The sequence below is a fragment of the Trichosurus vulpecula genome, chromosome 4 (assembly GCF_011100635.1).
Source record: "Trichosurus vulpecula isolate mTriVul1 chromosome 4, mTriVul1.pri, whole genome shotgun sequence".
Classification (NCBI taxonomy): domain Eukaryota; kingdom Metazoa; phylum Chordata; class Mammalia; order Diprotodontia; family Phalangeridae; genus Trichosurus; species Trichosurus vulpecula.
This window is the reverse complement of record NC_050576.1, coordinates 120,562,669-120,582,098: the sequence shown is the minus strand read 5'-3', so window position 1 is coordinate 120,582,098 and position 19,430 is coordinate 120,562,669. Positions and strand designations below refer to the sequence as shown.

Genomic DNA, 19,430 nt, shown 5'->3' with positions numbered 1-19,430 from the left:
TTTAAAAAAAAATGTTGGTCAGTGAAGCATTTATTAAGTCCTTGCTATGTGTCAAGCCCTGTACTAGGGGAGGTGATATAAAGAAAAAGCACAATTATTCCTGTTCTCAAAGAGCTTTCATATTCTAATAGCCTCTGACAGTTGCCAGTTTCTCCCGTTCTTCTAAATTTCATCTTTTTTCTGTTGTAGGATTTTGAAGTTTGAGGGGATTATATCCAGAAATCCTATTAAAGATTATTTATACCCTCCCATCCCTTTTTCAGGGGAATAGTTATTTTTGGAAAAATAACTAGTATTCCATTATCATCTGGAAAGAGCATTAGCCTGGAAGTCAGGGGACCGGGTGTCTAAGAGATGTCACTTATTCCCTGTGTAACTTTGGTCAGTTTATTCTCTGGCACTTAATTTCTCATTATTTTTGTGTTTTTTTTAAAGGTATTTGATTAGATGATATCTAAAATACTTTTTACCCCTCCCCCCCCCCAAATTATATGCTTAGATTTTTTTGCTTCTAGCTAGACTAGAAAGGGTCTCCACACTGATATTGCTTTTAATGGAAAAGTATTTTTGCAGTATGTAGGAAAGGAAAAGAAAGAGCTATACATGGTTTACTGGAGGTGTGGTGGTGCCTTTAACATTAATCAGCTGAAGAGGAATACCAATTCCTTATTTGTGTTTTTAAAATAAATTTTATGGGTATCATTTTACATCACCTACATTTCCCACTATCTTCTCACCGCTTCTCAAAGAGTAATCCTTTAGAATAAAGAAGAACTAAGAGGAAGTAACCAAATGACATCAAATGCAACATCATAAATACAAAGAATAAGAACAACCTGAGCTGTATATTGCAAAAGCATAATGACTAAGTTTGGCTCCAAAGGAAAGATACAAGAAAAGAACTTCCCGTGCCTTTTTGCGAGGTGAAAGACCATGAGTTTGGAACCGTGAATATAATAGCCCTGTTCATTTTGAAGGCACCAACATCCTTCTGGTTCCCCTCGTGTTCTTTCCTGAGTTACAGTCCCTCATTACTAATTGCCCATTGTACATATTAAAATAGGTATCACCAATGAAGTTCAAACTCAGTGTATCTGAAACTTTTTATCTCTTCCCCAAAATGTACCCCACTATAGAACTTTCTTGTTTCTGTCAAAGATACTATCAGTGTTATACTCAACCCCTCCCTCTTTTTTCTCCTCATATATCCCATCAATTCCTGAGTCTACTTCCCCAAGATCACTGGCATCCATCCCCTTCTTGAGCTAGAAGGAATCTTGGAGTCTGCTTCTAACTATTCATACCAGGGAGACTCCAGGACTCACTTTATCTCTTGCTTGGACTAATTTCACTGCCTTCTCCATTCCATCCTTCCCACACTGTCCAAAATGAAATTTCTGAAAGTACACTCATATCTCTCCCCTACTGAACAAACTGCCACTAGGCTCCCTGTTTATAGAGGATCGAGTACATGTGCCTCTGTTTGGCATTAATAGCCCTTCAGTTCTTACTCCAGTCTACTTTCCCAGTCTAATTATATTACTCCCCATCTGCCAAGACAGTTTTACCAGGGTGTGGCTTCTGTGCATGCTACAGCTTCTTGGAACCACTGGTGAGAGTTGAGGGTAACCAACATACCTCAAACCCATTGGTGGATTTTGGGGTTTTCTATCCCATGCAGATGAAGACTTCCCAGAATGGGAAGATTTGAACAATTTTTTCCAAAGACCCAGGAAGGCAACTGAAGCAGGTACTATGGAGCACTTAAGAGTTTGATCAGCCATCAGAGATGCCAAGGTCATCTACTGCATCCCAGCCATGGCCAGTTATCCAGACTTTTGTTTTGCCACTGGACTCCTCTCGCTCTGGAAGAGAGAGCAAGGCTGATGACTTTGTGCAAATATGCCTCACTGAAATCCAATGCATACACAAGTCAAGACATCACCAATCACCCACCATTTTACCAAAACATTGTAATATCATTGGTCTTCTTCAGAAACAAGGGGTGAGCAACAGCAACATCACTCCCTATTATGAACTTCATAGTCCAGCCAAACTGATCTTACTGTCAATTCCATCTCCCAGCACAGGCTATTCCCCAACCCAGGAATGTTTTCCCTTTTCCCTCTACCTCTGATCCTTAACTCAGCTCAAATGGAACCCTGTACATGAGCCTTTAATTGAATCTTCTCTTACCACCCTGTCCACCCCCAATTCCCACTTTTCTCATTCCTACTATATGGCCTTTGAAATCCCTTTCAATCTATGATCTTAAGGTTTTGAAGAATTTAATAACTAAGATGAAAACAAGGAAGTGGATTTTTTTTGAAAGGCGAGGGGCTAGGGTTGTTGTTTTGGCCATGAAGAGATTTATTTGATATAAATATTCATGGTGAAGTTTTTAGTTGGCTTCTCTGAAGGTCATTTCAAAATAAGATTTCCAAAATATTCTTAGAAATTGCAGTATCTTTAGATTAATCTTGCTTCTTATGTTGACCCCATAGCATTTACATGTTCTCTTTCATGTTGCTTAAAAAAAAACAAACAACTTTATAGTACTATCTCCTACAAGGTCTTACCCAGATTTGAGATCGTATTATTATGGCTACCATTGGTGGTCCTCCTGTTGTTACTGATATCCTTACTGTTATATTCACTGTTGGGGAGCGTGGGTGAAGATCCCAATACCCAAGCATTTTGAAAATTAAAACTCTCTTTTTCTCTAATGATAGTTTTAGAGGCTACCCTTCTAAAGAGAAAAGAATGCACAGTCAACCACTTCAGAAAGATTTTTTTTTAATGTTGCAGGGCATTTAAAACAAATACTACAGATTATTGCCCATATGTTTTTAATGACCCATAATTGTTCACTCAAGCAAATGCCATCATTTGTAAATCACTTAATGTTTGAAAAACAATTGGATAAACCCTACTTGGAGTGCCCCATGGGTCATTTCAAGCCATTTGGTCCTATTAATAAAATTAAAACAATTGGCGGAAATGTACAAATGCTTTCAAATAGGCTTTAAAATTAGGATGTCCATATGTATGCATTATTTCAGTGTAGGAGTGATGTGAATAGGGAATAAAGATTTGACATATATTTTTATTTTGAGAAGCCGTGCTAATTCACATCATTCAGTCCGTTCACTGCCAAACTGTAAAAGTCCATTAAGTGACTGAAAGGAATATACAAATTATCCACTGGCACTTCAGGCAGGAGTTTAACATATACCCTGTTATTCTGTCCGCCAGCTAGCTGCAAGATTCTATTAAGCAGTAAGTGAGAAAATTATATTGCCTGCAAACTAATTGTACAAAAGACTCTGAAATAAGTAATCAGAGTCTGGTCCTTTCTGAAAAGCAGCCAGGAGATATTATAAATTGCTCTATCACTCTTGTCAGCCTGGGTAAAAAACAAAAACCAAAACCAGAGCTTCCATGTTGATCTGGTTCCCTCTGCAGCATAGCTAACTTCAATAGCTATTTATTGACAAAACTGGGTAAACTCCAATCATGTCATTAGTAGCTGCCCAATTCAGTCCCTAGCATCATCAAACAAATTTATCCTGGAAAACAGCAAGCTATAATCCAAGAAAACCCTGTGGCTGAAATTGACAGCCTGTTGTATGAACAATAACCCTGTACATCTCTCAGAATAATGACTGTCCAGTGTTAATAACTCAGGTGTCCACATTTGGTCCTGGAAATGTTTTTGTCTGTTCTCCAGTTTTTAGTGCATTCCAGAAAAGCAAGTGGACTCCAGAGATCTTGCAATCCACTGGGTATAATACATTTGAACTGTTACCACAGTAGATATAACAATGTTATACGGGTGCTTGGGACAGCACATTTTTAGTATAATTCACTTTCTTGTTGAACAGGAAAAAAAGCACCAGGGAAGATTTTTCAAGGACAAAATTTCATAGACCCAGATATCATCCAAAGAACCCATTGGGTAACTGTCTTTTAGCCAACCAGAAATGAACTCGATAATTCAGTGTGAGGAGTAGTGAATTAGGCTTCCTTTTGTATAAGCAAATTATTTAAGTTAGACGATGACTTCAATTTCTGAATATGAATCTGCTTCCCCTTTGTTGGTAGACTCATTTCTTCATTGGATTTGCAAGCGTTAGATGTTAGTAATTGTGAGAGCCTTGTTCAAGACCTGTATATGTCAGTTTGGAGCTGTCTCTGCACCTAACTTTCCTTATTTGTAAAGTGGAGGTAATGCTTATAGCCAAGTCAAAGGGTTGCTGTAAGGATTGAAAGGATGTAATGATTTTTAAGTATCCTTTGTGTGAGCCCTATGATACAAGTACCATTATTGGCCCATACTTAGCTATTACTTCTTTAGCTCTAACCGCTATCTCAGCATACTCCAGTTTGATTCTAATGATAGAGATTAACATTAATTATCTCTCTCTTTATGTCGTCTTCCTACATTAGTAACTTTTCTTTATTATCATTTTTATTCATTTTCAGTATGTATTTTCTTTTAAACCTTTTTTACAGTTGAATTAAATTCAATAGTAATATAATAATTTCTTTGTTGCCTTTTTTAAAAAGAAGTTTTTATTGTCCTCTGTTTTTTACATCATCATAGTTATCAGGATCCCTCGCCGTCCCCCACTGAAAGAGCCTTCCTAAATAATAATATAATATTTTTAAGACAAAAAAAGGGGGAAAAATCATCCCAATTGATCAATAAACTGAAAAAATCCAAAAAAAACATGCAATGTGTAACACCCGTAGTCCTTCCATTTCTGTGAAAGGGTTAGGTTGAGGGTGTTTTCTTCTATCTCTTCATTTGAATCATGCTTGGTCTTTATATTTTTTTTTATATTTACTTTTGATTTTTTGGATTGTTGTTGTATTTTACCCTTACATTGGTGTAGTCACTGTGTAGCTTGTTTTCTTGGCTCTGCTTATTTTACTATATATCAGTTCATTTAGATTTTTCCATGTTTCTCTGTATTCCTCATAAACTTCATTTCTCACAGTGCAGTAATATTCTTTTATACCCACAAACCACAATTTGTTTTGTCTCTTTTACTTTTTCTATCTTAACCTTAGAAATGTTTTGATGATTTTTATTTATTTTTGTTTTTTAATTTCCCTTTTAGACTGTCTTGGTAGTTTGTCCTTGCCTTTGTGTCCACCTTAGATTTGTGTTCAAAGTATTTTTGTAGAGTTCTCTGTTATCCAAGTTTCCATATCTTTTTTTCCCATGGTTTTGAAATGATCATTCCTCGTATCTTCAGTACTGATTCATAAAGGAATATCCAACTCTTCCTGCGTTTTTTTTTCTTTTTCCCTTTCAGTAACTTAGTTATCTGAAGGCTAGCCTTCTGGTAGTTTCATCCATTCAGAACATAGCCATGCACTCAGAAATAAGGAAAAACAGTTAAAAAAAAAAGAAAGAAAAACTCTAACCTCTGCTAACAACTGAAATCTCTGCTACAGAGCTCATGTACTTTACTCAGCACAAGTCACTGGCTTTATTCAATAGAAAGTTGCACCACGTTTTGGTCATATGTTTTCCCCAGCTTGTAATAGATTAGAACCAACTCAATTAGTAGCTTAGCTAGACTTGTAAGAAACAGCAGACATCTTAAAACCAAGGCTACTCAAGAATTTTTAAAAAATAGATACAAAACTATTAAGATACAGCCCCTAATTTGAGGAGACTGAGACCTGGAAAAGTTAAATGACTTGCCCAAGTTTGGAAAACATAGAACAGTGTTGCTAGATCAGGGACTAGATCTCAGTTCTTAACCTTAATACTTCTGCTTGTACAAATTAATGTGTCTCCTTTATAAAAACTTAGCCTGGGGCCCTTAATGTAGGAGCTCATGGTTTTGTACTCCTCATTAGCTGCTAGAAGGCATGATTTTATCCTTGGTAACTGATGTTCACAAGAATGACTTCCACTTCTGAAATTGTTGAATTGTAGTCTATATGCTGAGTTTAAGATAACAAGGACAAATTTGGGGGGTTTGAGAGGGTGTATGTGTGTTTAGAGTGAGCCTAGGTTCTATTTTCTAGGTGTAGGGAGTTCCTGGAGTAGAAACTCCTTCCGTGGCAATTTATCTCTAATTAGAAAATTATTCGTGTGTATTGAGAGATTAAGATTAAGGGACTTTCCTAGTACAGCTAGTCAGTCTATGAATCACCGGCAGGATTGAAGCCAGGTCTTTACTCTGAGATCCACCTTACCTTCTGTCCACTGAACTACCCCACGTGATTCATTTTAGAAAATATTCCTTCAGTAATGATGAAGGGGTTTTTAGAAGTTTTTCTTTAAAGCAAGGATCAATTGTCAGTTGGAAAATTTACTTGTTGGCACATTTCATATTGGCATTCTTTATGCCAAGTGTGCAGGAGGAAGTCATCTACTGATGGTAATATTTTGCTAGGTATCAGGAGACATGGGTTCTATTCTTGGTTTCACTAACTGTCTTAGTGAGGAAAGTTTGTCATTCTATAAAATAATAAATACTTGTTTTAGAATGCTGTTGTTATAAAAATATATAATAAAAAGGAAAGGGATGGGGTCATTAAAAATATTTTAAGGATATGTTGACATCAAGGAAGTTGGGTTAAGAGTCAAGACCCTGAAGGTGTAATAAGTCTGGTTTTAGTTATATTGAGTTTGAGGTAAGGATGGAATAGCCTATTGGAAGTATCCGACATATATTAAAAAAGTAAGACAGGAGCTTGTACATGAAGACATGAAAAAATACTTTCATGCTTGTTCATTCGGACTTTTCAGGTATCAGCCTCTTAATGGAATGTTCTCTGTTTTAACGGTTCTGTTGATGACCAGATTCTAACAGCTTACCCATTACATTTTGTACCTCACACACCTTTTTTTCTTTCAGATAATGTATGACTTGTGTGACTTGTGTGTTTTAGTGGCATAACTCAACTCACCTCCTAGGACAGTTAGGTGGTGCATTGGACAGAGCACTGGGTTTGGAATCAGGAAGACATCTTCACGAGTTCAAATCCGGCCTTAGACACTTACTGACTGTGTGACCCTGGGCAAGTCACTTAACCCTGTTTGCCTCAGTTCTTATCTATAAAATGAGCTGGAGGAGAAAATGGCAAACCACTCCAATATCTATGCCAAGAAAACCCTAAATGGAATCACAGAGAGTCAGACATAACTGCAAAATGACTGAGTAAAAAACAAAACACAATCAACCTTTCCCTTTCTGTGTAACCGCCTCCCCTTTCCCGCAACCTTGGGGAAAACCATGTCAAGTGAATGAAAGTAGGAGGAGAAAGAAACCTTTCCATTTCACCTGATTTTCCAAGAAGACTATTAGTGTTATCCTCCTGGTGTAAAACCTCGTGTTTTTGTTTATTACAGTGGTTGTTATTAGTATCACTTAAAAAAAAAGGTCAGGTATTATTTTAAAAGCTGGTTGGTTTTATTGTTGAGATGCTTTGAGTTAGAGTGCTAATTTAGTAAAAGATTTTTTGATGGGTTTATCTCAGGTTATATTGTACAAGGCTCTTTATCATGAATATTTAACCAATTTTCAATAGGTATAAGTGGTTTAAGTATTACTTCCTGTTGAATTAGTAGCTGCTAAGCATTTTGAGTCTTTGTGCAGGCCTGCAATCCGCTAATGTGATATTTAATGAGGAGACATCAGTCTGGAGAAAGGTAGTCAATATAAATCAGTGTTTACAAAGTGTGATTAACTCTGAAATATTTCATCAATGCTGTGGTCCCAGGCAGACTCTATGCTAATTACTCGAATCTGCGCATGTTTCAGGGGACTTTGACGGACCCTGAGTGCTGCAAACACGGGAGCAGCAAAATTGCAATTATGCTCGGACTGTCTCTGATGACAATTTATGCATTTGGTGTGATGACCTCCTCCTTCCCAAGAGGACAATAAACAGAATGCATTTTCATTAAGATACTAATGTACTTAATAACAGGGGGAAGGGGTTAGGGAAAAAGAAGAGACCTTTAAAGCTGTATGTGACAGAGCTGATAGGGTGAGATGCTTTATTTTAAAGGCAGTTTCTTTACAAAACTGTAGGCAGCCCAAAACTGGTCTGTTGAACAGCATTGTTATTAATTAAATGTATCTCTTTTCAACGACAGTTAAATATTTATTGAATGCCTACTGTATTCAGAGTTCTCTGCTAGCCATTGAAAGGATAGGTTATATGAATAACAACAAAAGAATTTATTGATCTCCAAGGGGCAAAAAAAAAGTTTCAATAAGTTTTGTTGCTGTTGTCTGTCCTTCATTCTCCAAGAGGACCATGACATCAGGGAGGTGATGCCATGACATGCAGGTGAATCGGATTTAAGTGAGGGAGGTGCTCTGTAAAGTCACCAGCCTCACTCACTCCTCAGGAGCCATCTGGGTCCGGTGGTGAAATACAGATCAGCACGACTAGTGATGGCCCTGGATGCAGTAGGACACACCTTGGCCTTTTTAAGCTAAGGTCTTTCCCAGGTCTCAGTCTGACTGAGGCAAAGTCCATTCGCTGATCAAGGCTAGGTAAGAGATGAAGGAAAGAATGGCTCCTTTTACCTAGTTAAAAAAGAAATCAGTCTGGGAGAGGAAGATCCTCAGGGTTTCTGGCCAAAACAGAAACAATTGCTATTTATATTGTCCCTTCCTAAAAGAGCTTCCATTGAATTGAGGGAGGAAGTAGCAGAACATTGAGCTACAAAACACACTATCAATAAATCGATTTAAGATTTGAGTGAAGAGGCTTTTAATGTTCATTGCACAGGTAATTCATCTAATATTAAAAATTTCGTATGGAACCATATTATTAAATAGATAACAATAAATAAAATAAATCCAAATAGTAGAAAATGTCAGTTCTTAACCTTTTGCTCTTATGCATAAACCTTTCAGGAATTAGGGAGTTTTGGCTAGATTTACTTAAAAGTTCAAAATCTATAGGTATGAATATAGATTTGGAAAAGGGATACCACAGGACAACTCATTCAACTATCTCTTTATCAAAAAGCATAATTGTGCCTCTTCTCTTAAGAATCTTCTTCATTTCCAAACAATCTCGTTTACGTATTGATTATGTTTTAAAAAGCCTGTGATAATCTCACCAGCATTATAAGAATGCTTCATCTATTGTCAATAATGACAGAAATCTAAATTTAAACCAAAGCAATAATTATGTAATAGGGATATCCATGCAATTAATCATGTAAATTACCTACTTCAAAATTTTGGATGGGTTGGGGCTAAAGTGATATAGTGAAAATATTGATTTTAAATTGATATCATCAAACTTCATTTTTAAAGCTTAAACTCATCTCTTCCCTACCCTACATTTTATTTAAGATTTCTGACCCAAAATGAATCTTAGTCTTTCCTGTGTCATTTCTTTTTTCCTTTTATGACACTTCTTTGTGAATTCTTTGTGGCTTTAGGGTTGGCTTTGGTTCCATATGCTTTTTTGTTTTGTTTTGTTTGGCATTTCCTCTGGATATGGGTTTTTTTACCCATATAATTTAGACTCATGGCTTCTTTTCTGTCATCATTGTGCTGCAGGTAATATAGAATACAGCTGCCCGGCCACAAATGAATGTGAAATCACAAAGCGCAGACGCAAATCCTGCCAGGCTTGCCGTTTCATGAAGTGTCTAAAAGTTGGCATGCTGAAGGAAGGTAAGACACTTCTCATTCCACAGCTCTACATTTTTACTCAAACTGGTAAGTGTGGCGTGGTTTACAACATCACAGTTTTCATGAAAACCTGAAGAAACCATGCAGTGGTAAGTATCAATGTGATAGTGGGGGAAAAAAGAAATAAAACCTGCTCCTTTCCTTTTGAATATTCTGGCAGTATGCAGCTAAAGTGTTTTACCTCTCAAGGAAGATTCCAGGATACCACCAGGTATGCTTTATTGATTCTAATCATCTTCAGTTTATAATTTCCAGCAGGCAAAAGGTTAAATTCAGAAAAGGAGCTATTTTTGTACCAGTGACAATGTCATCAAGCCTTTTCTCCTTTTATTACTTTGTGTTGATTTGCATGAAAATGCATATTTTGATCTTGGCTTTCCCTTGCTGTTGGCCAACTCCCCCCTCACCCACCAACATTCTTTGAATTGATTTCTGATTAAAAGGAGCTTGAGAAAAAGCTAAATGATCTGGAAAAATCCTCATCTTTATTCTTTTCTCATGCTCTCAAATTTCCCCTTATAACTTTTTTGGAAACACAAGGTCTTTGATCTGTGATAAATCAAGGAAAGAATCTCTTTTTTTTTTTTAAATGAAGCCATCTCATCTGAGGTAATAAGATATTCATCCTGGAATTTGGAAGTCCTGATGTAACTTGATTATCATCTGTGTGTGTGGGTGCTATTTTATATGTATTTTATACATTACATTTCAATTGTACTGTTGTCATCAGTGCATTCTAAATAAAAAATAAAATCACCTCAGTATATTTGGATCCTGGAGAAAAGTTTTAAATAAATACATTCACCAGTTTCAGGAAGAGCAAGAATGAAACTCTAGTAATGGAAATAGATAGGAAAATTAGACATATTTCATACTTAGATGGTTACTGCCCTGTGTTTTCCACTAGGAATAAACCTTCTTCCCTGGATCTGTTCTGGGATTTCACTGATTTTGATACCCTTAGAGTTTCCTCATTTACTAGCTAAAACTTTACTTTCTCTCCTAAATCCAATCTCCTTCTTCGAAGGAGAATATAGAACTTTGATTATGTGACTGGGGGGAGTAAGGAGTGAGGAGATATACCTGATCTGATCTGAGATTTCCTTAAGTTAAAGGACACTCAATTAGGAATCTCTTTTTTCTGACGCAGGACAGCCCTTGACTTGTTCAATTGTCCAGTTAGAAAGTTACCGTGGCTACTGAGTGGTTGAATGGCTTGTCCATGGCCACAAAACTAATACAGGCTAGAGGTTTGGGGTGAGCCTTCCATTATGACTAGCTGCCTCTGTGATCTTACAAATCCAAAAATCTATTAGTTTCTGGTTTTAATTCTAACATTTAGTCTAAGGTTATGAGTCAAGGTCATATAACCAATAGAGAATAGGCCTTGTCTTCTGGCCAGCTTGGCTTCTAGTCCAGGTACTGCAACATGCTCATTGTGCAGTCCTGGACAAATCACTTATTTCCACAATGTAACAGGCAACCAATCGTCTAAGTCTATCAGTTGCAGATTAATTGCTGTTCTGTATCATAAAAGGGATTTTGTAATATCAGGTATGTAAAAAAATTTCTTAGAGTAAGTAACCTTCATGTAAGATACCAGTGTTCAAGTTCTGCTGGGTTGTCCAAATAAACAAGCCTTTATTTTTATTTTTTATTGCCCCTCACTTTGTCAAATTAAGCTCATGAAGCTAATTATTGTGTAGGAACAAAATGTACCTTTTCATTTTCACTTTCCTTTCAGTAATAACTATGAATCCTCTTGACTCTTTTTGCCTTCTGCCTTCCCCAAATACAAACCAATCACCAAACAAGCAGAAGATCCCATTCAACTTCACCCTCACCCCACCCTTACAACATAATATTAACACTCATAAGCACAAGGGTTGTTTCTATTAATAGGAAAAGGTAATCAATTTATCAGCATCTGAATTAGGAAGAAAAAAGGAATTAATATCTTTTTAAGAGGCTTGTTAGCTAAGGTTAACATTTTAGAGTGCTGACTTTTTGTCAAATTGAAATCCTGCTGAGTAAAAAGTCATCTTAAATGCTCCAAGTTTATGCTTAGGAAGCCTAGCTCTTCAGTATCAAACCTAATCCACCGAGGCTCCCCTTGAGATGTGACATTCTCTCTGAGTCATGAGAATGCCAACATAGCACCATTTCTTGCAAGTAAGCTTTTTGTCGTTTGTTTGGTGTTATTCCACAGGAAGCTTTTGCATTGTCAGTTTTTGAAAATGAAACCTCCCAAGTCATCAAACCATGTGTTGCACAAAATGTGCTTCATTCTACTTTTCTTTTAGTATGGTTTTTCCTCATAAAGGAAGTAGGGATAAAACTTGTCTCCAATTTAGGACGTTAGATATTGGATTTTTAGAGGAGTTTTGGTGATTGTTTTTCAGATTTTTTTTTTAATTGGAAAGGAGGCAATTATAACTAATGAATAAATTCTAACCAACTAATGAAAGTGTATTTTCTTAAATATGCTTGTTTACTTAAATAAGCATTCTTTAAATTTATTAAACTGAAAGACTGTAATTCATTTGTGGAATTTTCAGTACTAAGAACATTTTAAGGAAAAATTGTACTTCCAATTATATTCAGAGGGTGTGTGTTTGTGTGTGTGTGTGTGTGTGTGTGAAAAATACCAACTAATTTAATTATACATTTCCTTTCTCTAAAGTATCTTTTTTCCTTTTCTGATATTAAAGAAATAATAAATAATAGAAAATTCTTTCCCCGCTTAAAACAATCCTTCCTCCTATGGAATGTTGTAGCATTGTTTCTAACTTTCAAAAGCTTGATAAGAGTGATTGAAGTTATGAATGGTTTTGCTTAAAGTGTTTGCTTAAAGCAAATAAAAGTGTTTAACTCATTCCTCTTTAATTTCTTTTATCAAACCTTGAGTAGCTCTGCTTTTTAAAAAGGGAATTAATCGACACTTCTGTCATAATCAAGTAATTTTTACCCTTTAAATCTTGCCCCATTTAAATGGTAAAATAGCCATCATAGGGTAGGACTGATTATATGGAAAATATTTTGTATTCCTTTGCTTTTATACAAAAAAAGACAGAGAAATATTATATTGCATACTGCATTGTATTTGATCATCTCCTTGGCACTGAGCTTGCCTTTGGTATCTGGAGAGAGTGATTCTGTCTTAAATATAACTTTATGGATGGAGAGGGATTTCCATTCCATGCAGTATGTCAGAGATCATGATGCAGTAAATCTATTCAAATGTAAACCTGTTCAATTCCATTACCAGTATATAATAAAATTTGCTGCTACAACCCCCACGTTGACCACAGTGGTCCATACAGGCTGATGGCACAGTAGGCCTAGAAATTGACAGACAAAATCTATTTTTACCAATAAACAAAATCAGTTCCAGACCCTGAAATGCAATCAGATTTCAATAGCATTAATGGTAAGATCTTCTTTCATAACTTTTATTCAACTCTGCTTGTAATCTTTAGGTGAGATTATGCCAAACATACAAAAAGTATTTATTTTAAAAGTTTCCTTTTTCATTTTGAACTTAACAAATATCAACAGCCATTTCAACCAAAAAAAGAACACAGAAAGAGAATTGCATATGAAAACTTGAACTTCTGTTATATAGCTTATTTAGTGTATTAAATTTAACCCAAGTGTCAATAAAAATGGCCCTTTTGAGTTTTTTGCTTATTTTTGTGTCTTTTTGAAATATTTCATTGCTCTCTCTTTCTTTTCTTCCTATTTGTATCAGTTTCTTTCCTTACCAAATTGACTCTCCTAATCTGTCCCTCCCCATAGAAGGCTTCTTGTATATTGTCTGTGAAGTAATGAACTAGAAGGTTGGAAAAAACATCTGTAGGTATAGGTGATGTGATGATTTGGCCTCCTTGACCGTACTTATTGGCTGTATGTCATGAATCTATTATAAGAGAAAAAGTAAAATTTTCTATCACTATTTCAAAATATCAAAATAGCTTTGCTTAATTTTTCTCTCTGGATTTTATAGAACATGTTCAGATGGCATGTATGTTTACATGCATTGGGAAGGAAAGATTTGTGTGATTGAGTATACAGTTGTGATTTTGTGACAGTTTTTCATTACTAAAACATGCTGCTCTTCTTACTAGTCCTCAAATTATTTCAGGACATTTTTTATTACAGCTTTGTAAGTTTAAAGTTAAAGCAAATTTTTAACAGATACTACTAAAGATAGAATAGAAGTATAAAATATACCCAAATATTGCTCTTTAGGAGGAAGAACATTGGAGGAGATGAAAGCTTGAATGTAAAAGATTTTCGCCCTTCTTTCTGTCTCACTGTATGTGTTAACACTATACTGACGATCTTTACAAATAACGATACCATTAAGTATGTCATTGAAGGCCCATCTATTATAAGCTATCTGATGTCATATTTTCCAGGTATTGTTCATTTGAAGGGGAATCCAAATTTTAATCAAAGTTAGTCAACATATCGGTCTGGATTTATTTTCATTTTTTTGAATCCTGCTGAATATATTTTGTCTCTGTGTCAAGAGCAATGGTGGAGATTTTATTAAAGCAATGATGAATGCTTTATTTTCTCATAAAAAGGATTTTGAAAGTTTCTTGAATAAATTGTTTACTTTATCATTAGTGGGCCTGACCTGTGGCAGCTGAACCTTTTCTTTGACTCCTTCAGGTGGAGCAACAGAATCAGCTGCTGTGTACCAGAGTTGTGTTTTTAACTTAGGCCTCTCTTCCCAAGAGAAAGTTAGGGTGAAGCAAGTTTATTATGAATTTGCAAGTTTGAAATACTAATCCTGAACTATACATTCACAGACACTCCACCCAAACCCAAAATAGATTGATTTGCCACACTGAGCTAAATCCATCAGAAAATTATTTCAGCCTATGGCAATGTAATATGGAAATCTTGCTTTTAATGTTTCTTAAAACTGTTTTCTTAGAGTTTTATACACCAATGTGATTCTTCCAGAATTCACCAGTGTCCTGTGGTTCTCTATCCATTGTCTTTGCGGCAGCAGGGAAGGAGAATCTTCAGTTTAAGAAGTCAAAGATGTAAATCATTTTAAGAAAATATTTATATGAGATTGCTGCCATTTTCTCTATGTATGTATATTCATCTCTCTCTCTCTCTCTCTCTCTCTCTCTCTCTCTCTCTCTATCCATCCATCTCTGGGAACTTTTAATGAATAGAGGCAAAGAAATTATGTTCCATAAAATCCATTATAATGCAAATTGTAATGTATTATAATCCATTAGAAAAATATATTTAAAAGTTGAGGCTTACCACAACCACATATACATCAAAGGTAATTTTATCCGATTGTGGGTAGAAAAGAAGAAACATGAAATATTCCCTTTGCTTTTTTTTTTTAAGTTGCGAAAGTAAAATAAAAAAATTAATATTATGTTTTTTGGAAAGACTGGGAACCATTAAACCATAGATCTAATCTTGGACCTAACACTAGTTAACCTTGTAATCTTGAGCAACGTATTTAACCTTTCTGGTCTCCAGTCGTTTTGTTTTTTTAATCCTTACAATGAAGAAGAGATAATCTCAATTTTTTTTTTTTGACTTAGATTGTAAGACTAAGTCCAGCTACAAAACCTGAATGGGTCATCATTTGGGGAGCATGTTGCAGAAGGTTTTACTCTATAGGTAATGGTTGCAATAGATAATTTTAATAATAACAGCAACTCACATTTATGTAGTACTTTTTAAGGTTTACCAAGCATAGCCTAAGGTCTCTTCCTATTCTGCGGTTCTGTGAAGTTGTTATAATAGAGGTCAATGTGTCCTTGAGTGTTGTTCAGTCACTATTATGCAGTATTCATAGAGAGAAATGAGCTTTCTTCCAAACTGTCCTATGCTCTTAACTCTATAGTAGCACTGTTTTTCATTATTATAAATTTATTATGTATTAATGCATGTGTATACGTGTATTGGCTCTTACTTGCTAGGTAGTCAAACTTTGTGATGGTTAGGTCAGTGATTTGTTTAGTCCCTTTTTAAAAATCTATCCTCATACCTCAAAGATACTTAATGGTAGATGATCATGATTTGAGTGAATGGGGAAAATAATGATTAAATTTCTGCCCCTCACAGATTTCATTTAAAAATTTTTACAAGCCTTTTCCCAATGTGTTTCATTGGATATGAATTTTTCATGTCAGCATGTGAATTCTCTTCCCCATTCATCTGAATTGTGCTTCATATGAAGATTTGGGTTCAGGTCCTGGTTCAGGTCTGACACATTCAAATTTCTTTACTACCCCAGGCAACTCTAGGACTACTAATTTCCTTAGAAGGTACTGTTCTTAATTCATGGAGGATGTTTCTCTGTGGGAACCCCCTAGACCAATAAAATTTGGTTCTGAATTTTAAAAAAATATGCTCAGAATATCTAAACACTTCATTTAAAAGATGAACAATACTATGAAGCTTGGAGATGCAGTGTGAGTTGCCCAAAATCACAAAGGCAAGGCCCAGATTTAAAACCTAGTTGTGCTGACTCCAAATTGGGTAATTTTTCTAATAAACCATGTCGCATGTATTACATTGAATAATAGGGAGATCTTATAATTAATAACCAGAAAAACTGGATCCTACTCCTACTTGTCACTAATTTTGTGGCTTCATAGAAGTCACTTAAATTCCCGGACCTTGGTTCCTTCAAATATCAGTTGGTTGACCTGGATGATCCCTTAAGATCTAAAGATACATTCCAGCTCTATCTAACATTGTCTTAATCAATCAATGAACATTTAGATTCTCAATATTTGATCCTTTTAGAAAAGTCTTTTTTTTTTCTTTGCAGCATCAGTAAAGCGATAGAAACAAGCTTATTTTGTTTTTAATCATTTTACTTGGGGGAAAAAAGAAAGCAACCCCCAAACCCACAGATATAACAGCAACCTCACAGCTATGTATTGTTATTGATAAAATTTGACTTTGCACCTAATCAATGAAAATAAAATCTTTTCAACTTGTATAACCTAGAAGTTTTATTTCTACTCTAAAGGATATTAATTAAAATTCAGTTTTTTTAATTCCCAACTATATTCCTCACATAGCCAACATTTATCATCACATATCCACATATTTATTTCAGAATACCATTGAAAAGTGACATGCTTATAGATAGCACTCTCATCTAACAAATTTTATCATTGCCACACCAATCATAATGCTTATTTTTATGTGTATAGTGCAGCCTTGATTTATGAATGAGTTTTTGCCAAGGGCTTGTTTTGCAAATTGTTCATTTGGAATCTGTAACATGTTTTCTATAGAAAACAGGCTCTGGTTCCTGTGTCATCTGAGAAGAACCTATCTAGTCCATATGTTGCTAATGCTTCACTACCTGTTGTACATTACACTGTTTCTCTGGGAAAACCCGTTCTGAAATCCAACGTAGGGTGCCAGGAACACCTGCTGTACCTCTAGTATTAGAATGAGATCCTCCTCTTTCTTCATATCCACCTAGTTCTCAGGCAGTGAGGTCAGGGTCTTTGCCAGATCCATTCTGGGGATGATGATAGCTTACCTAAGCAGGAGTAGGGTAGAATAAGACTTACAGACACAGAGATGGGAAATATCTGATTAAAGATAGTGGTAGGGAGATCCAGAATATCTAATAGGACACAAGGTCTTCAGGGCAGGGCTTATGTGTTTGCCTTTCTTCATATCTCCAGTGCTTAATATAGTGCCTGCCACATAATAGACACTTAATAAATGCTTGTTGAGTGACCATAAGGAATAGAATATTGGCCTCAGAGAAGGGAGACTTGACTCAGTCGCTTTGTAGCCACTGGGGAAGTAGCTTTTTATCTCTGGGCCTCAGTTTCTACACTTGCAAAATATGAGGACTGGTCTTGATAAGCTCAAAAAACCTCTTCCAGGTCTAAATCTATGATCATATGTTCATATGATAAAAAGCATTTAGCTGGTAGTGGATAGAGGACGGACCTCGAGTCAGGAAGCCCTCAATTCACTAGCCTCATGCATTTGCTCTCTGTGTAAACGGGAAAATCACATAACCTTTATGTACGTCAATTTTCTCATTTACAGAATAGAAATAATCACACCTACCTCTCAGAGTAGTTTTGAGGATAAAACAAGATACTCTTCGATGCTTTCACTTTAAAAATGCTTTATAAATGCTAGCTATGCTACCATAAGTATCCAGAATAGAGCTTTAGGATAAAGAATGGGATGTTTTTTGAGTATGGGTTATTGGTGGAGAAGAGACAAAGGGCATCATGATGGGCAGTATTGAAAAGCAATAGTAGATGCTCTTGGGAAATCGTGGAATTGCATTATCACAAGTGGGTGCATTGTGAGGTATAAAGTTGAGGAAGCTTGTTACAGGAGAGGAAGAGTCATTTCAGCAAACAGGTATCTTGAATCTTGTGTTCACAATTAATGTACTGTCTATGATTATGGGACTGCCGCTCCATGACAGAGCACAGGCGGGTTGGAAGAGGAGTCAGAAAAGAAGGAGTTAGACTACATAAAGATGGCAGGGAAGGTCATATTACTTAATTGGGGATTCCAAAGATATGTAGGTGTTCTCAGTCAGTATGATAACCTGATTGTTTTGGGGCTGGCGAGCAGGTGCCTTATACCTCCAGGTCCATTCCAGGGTTAGAGACTTGACAATTTACTTACTTGTTCACATACCTGATTTATTCAGTTAATATACCATATCATATCTTTTCCCCCTCCCAGACTTTGAGAAGGAATGAGATTCTTGTTTTTTTTCTCCTAATAGGTTGCCTAGGCTTTTGTGGCCAAGTAACAGTATTCTATGTCTAAAGGATGCCTTCCCTTGAATATTTTTTTTTTGAGGCTTGCAGAATAGATGGGGATGGAAGCCCTGGGAGTCCTCTGAATTTACCCAGACAGTCTGGAGCTAATTTCCCTTTTCCTTCTGTCTTTGTGTCAATGACTCCTTTTCTCTCCCTGTACTTTTTTAAAAAATGTAGCTTAAAGGTGTTTTGGGGGGTGAAATTATTTAATGAAATATTTTTTAAACTACCTTTTAAGGAAACCTTGGGCATTTTCCAATAAACAGATTTGTGATCACTTAACTACTGAAGCAAAAAAAAAATGAGCCCACTTAGTAGAATTCTTCACCAAGTATTTTAAACAAATCTGTGAGTAAGACATTGCCAAGGTGAATTTCTTTTTCAAGTGTGATGTTATTAGGCTGCTAAGTAGAAAACAGAAATTATTGTGAGAGAAGTTTGGGTTCCTAATGCTTTCAAAAAGCAGAACAAAGAGAAGGGGTAAAGCTTTAATGGTATTCAAGGAAAATATTTCTGTGCCGGATGACAGTTAATAGAGCTGCATTGACCTCAGTGGTATTTCTTGTGCTCTCTATTGTAATGTTATCCTTAAGGAGCTCCTTCATTAATGCAGAGTATTAAACAAAGCTCCCATGTTGTACTATCAAGTGATAACACAGAGCATCTTCTATTAAAGGTTCTTCATGACATTATGCTGTCTGTGAGGGTGGGCACTTTAATGTATCATAAAAAGTTTTGATTTTAAGTATAAATCCTGCCTTATTGGATAGCAATTTATGTAGGCTACAGTTCTCAAACTACAGAAAATGAAACTATACCTGTTAACAGTGAAAAAGACATCTGTAAAAGCTAAATGATATTTTTTCTTGTTTAAAATAATTATTGATTTTTTAAAATAACTTTCACTTTCAAATATATCCCT

The 19,430-nt window shown here is 35.7% G+C and overlaps 1 protein-coding gene across 2 annotated transcripts in view; it reads left to right on the top strand.

Annotated features, from left to right (window-relative positions):
* Nucleotides 1-19,430, top strand: part of ESRRG (estrogen related receptor gamma) — a 179,361-nt gene that overhangs the window by 14,872 nt on the left and 145,059 nt on the right. For both annotated transcript variants that reach the window (XM_036758116.1, XM_036758115.1), the window contains exon 2: nucleotides 9,558-9,674. In XM_036758116.1, the coding sequence (XP_036614011.1) occupies nucleotides 9,558-9,674 (117 nt within the window). The remainder of the gene's footprint in view (nucleotides 1-9,557; nucleotides 9,675-19,430) is intronic.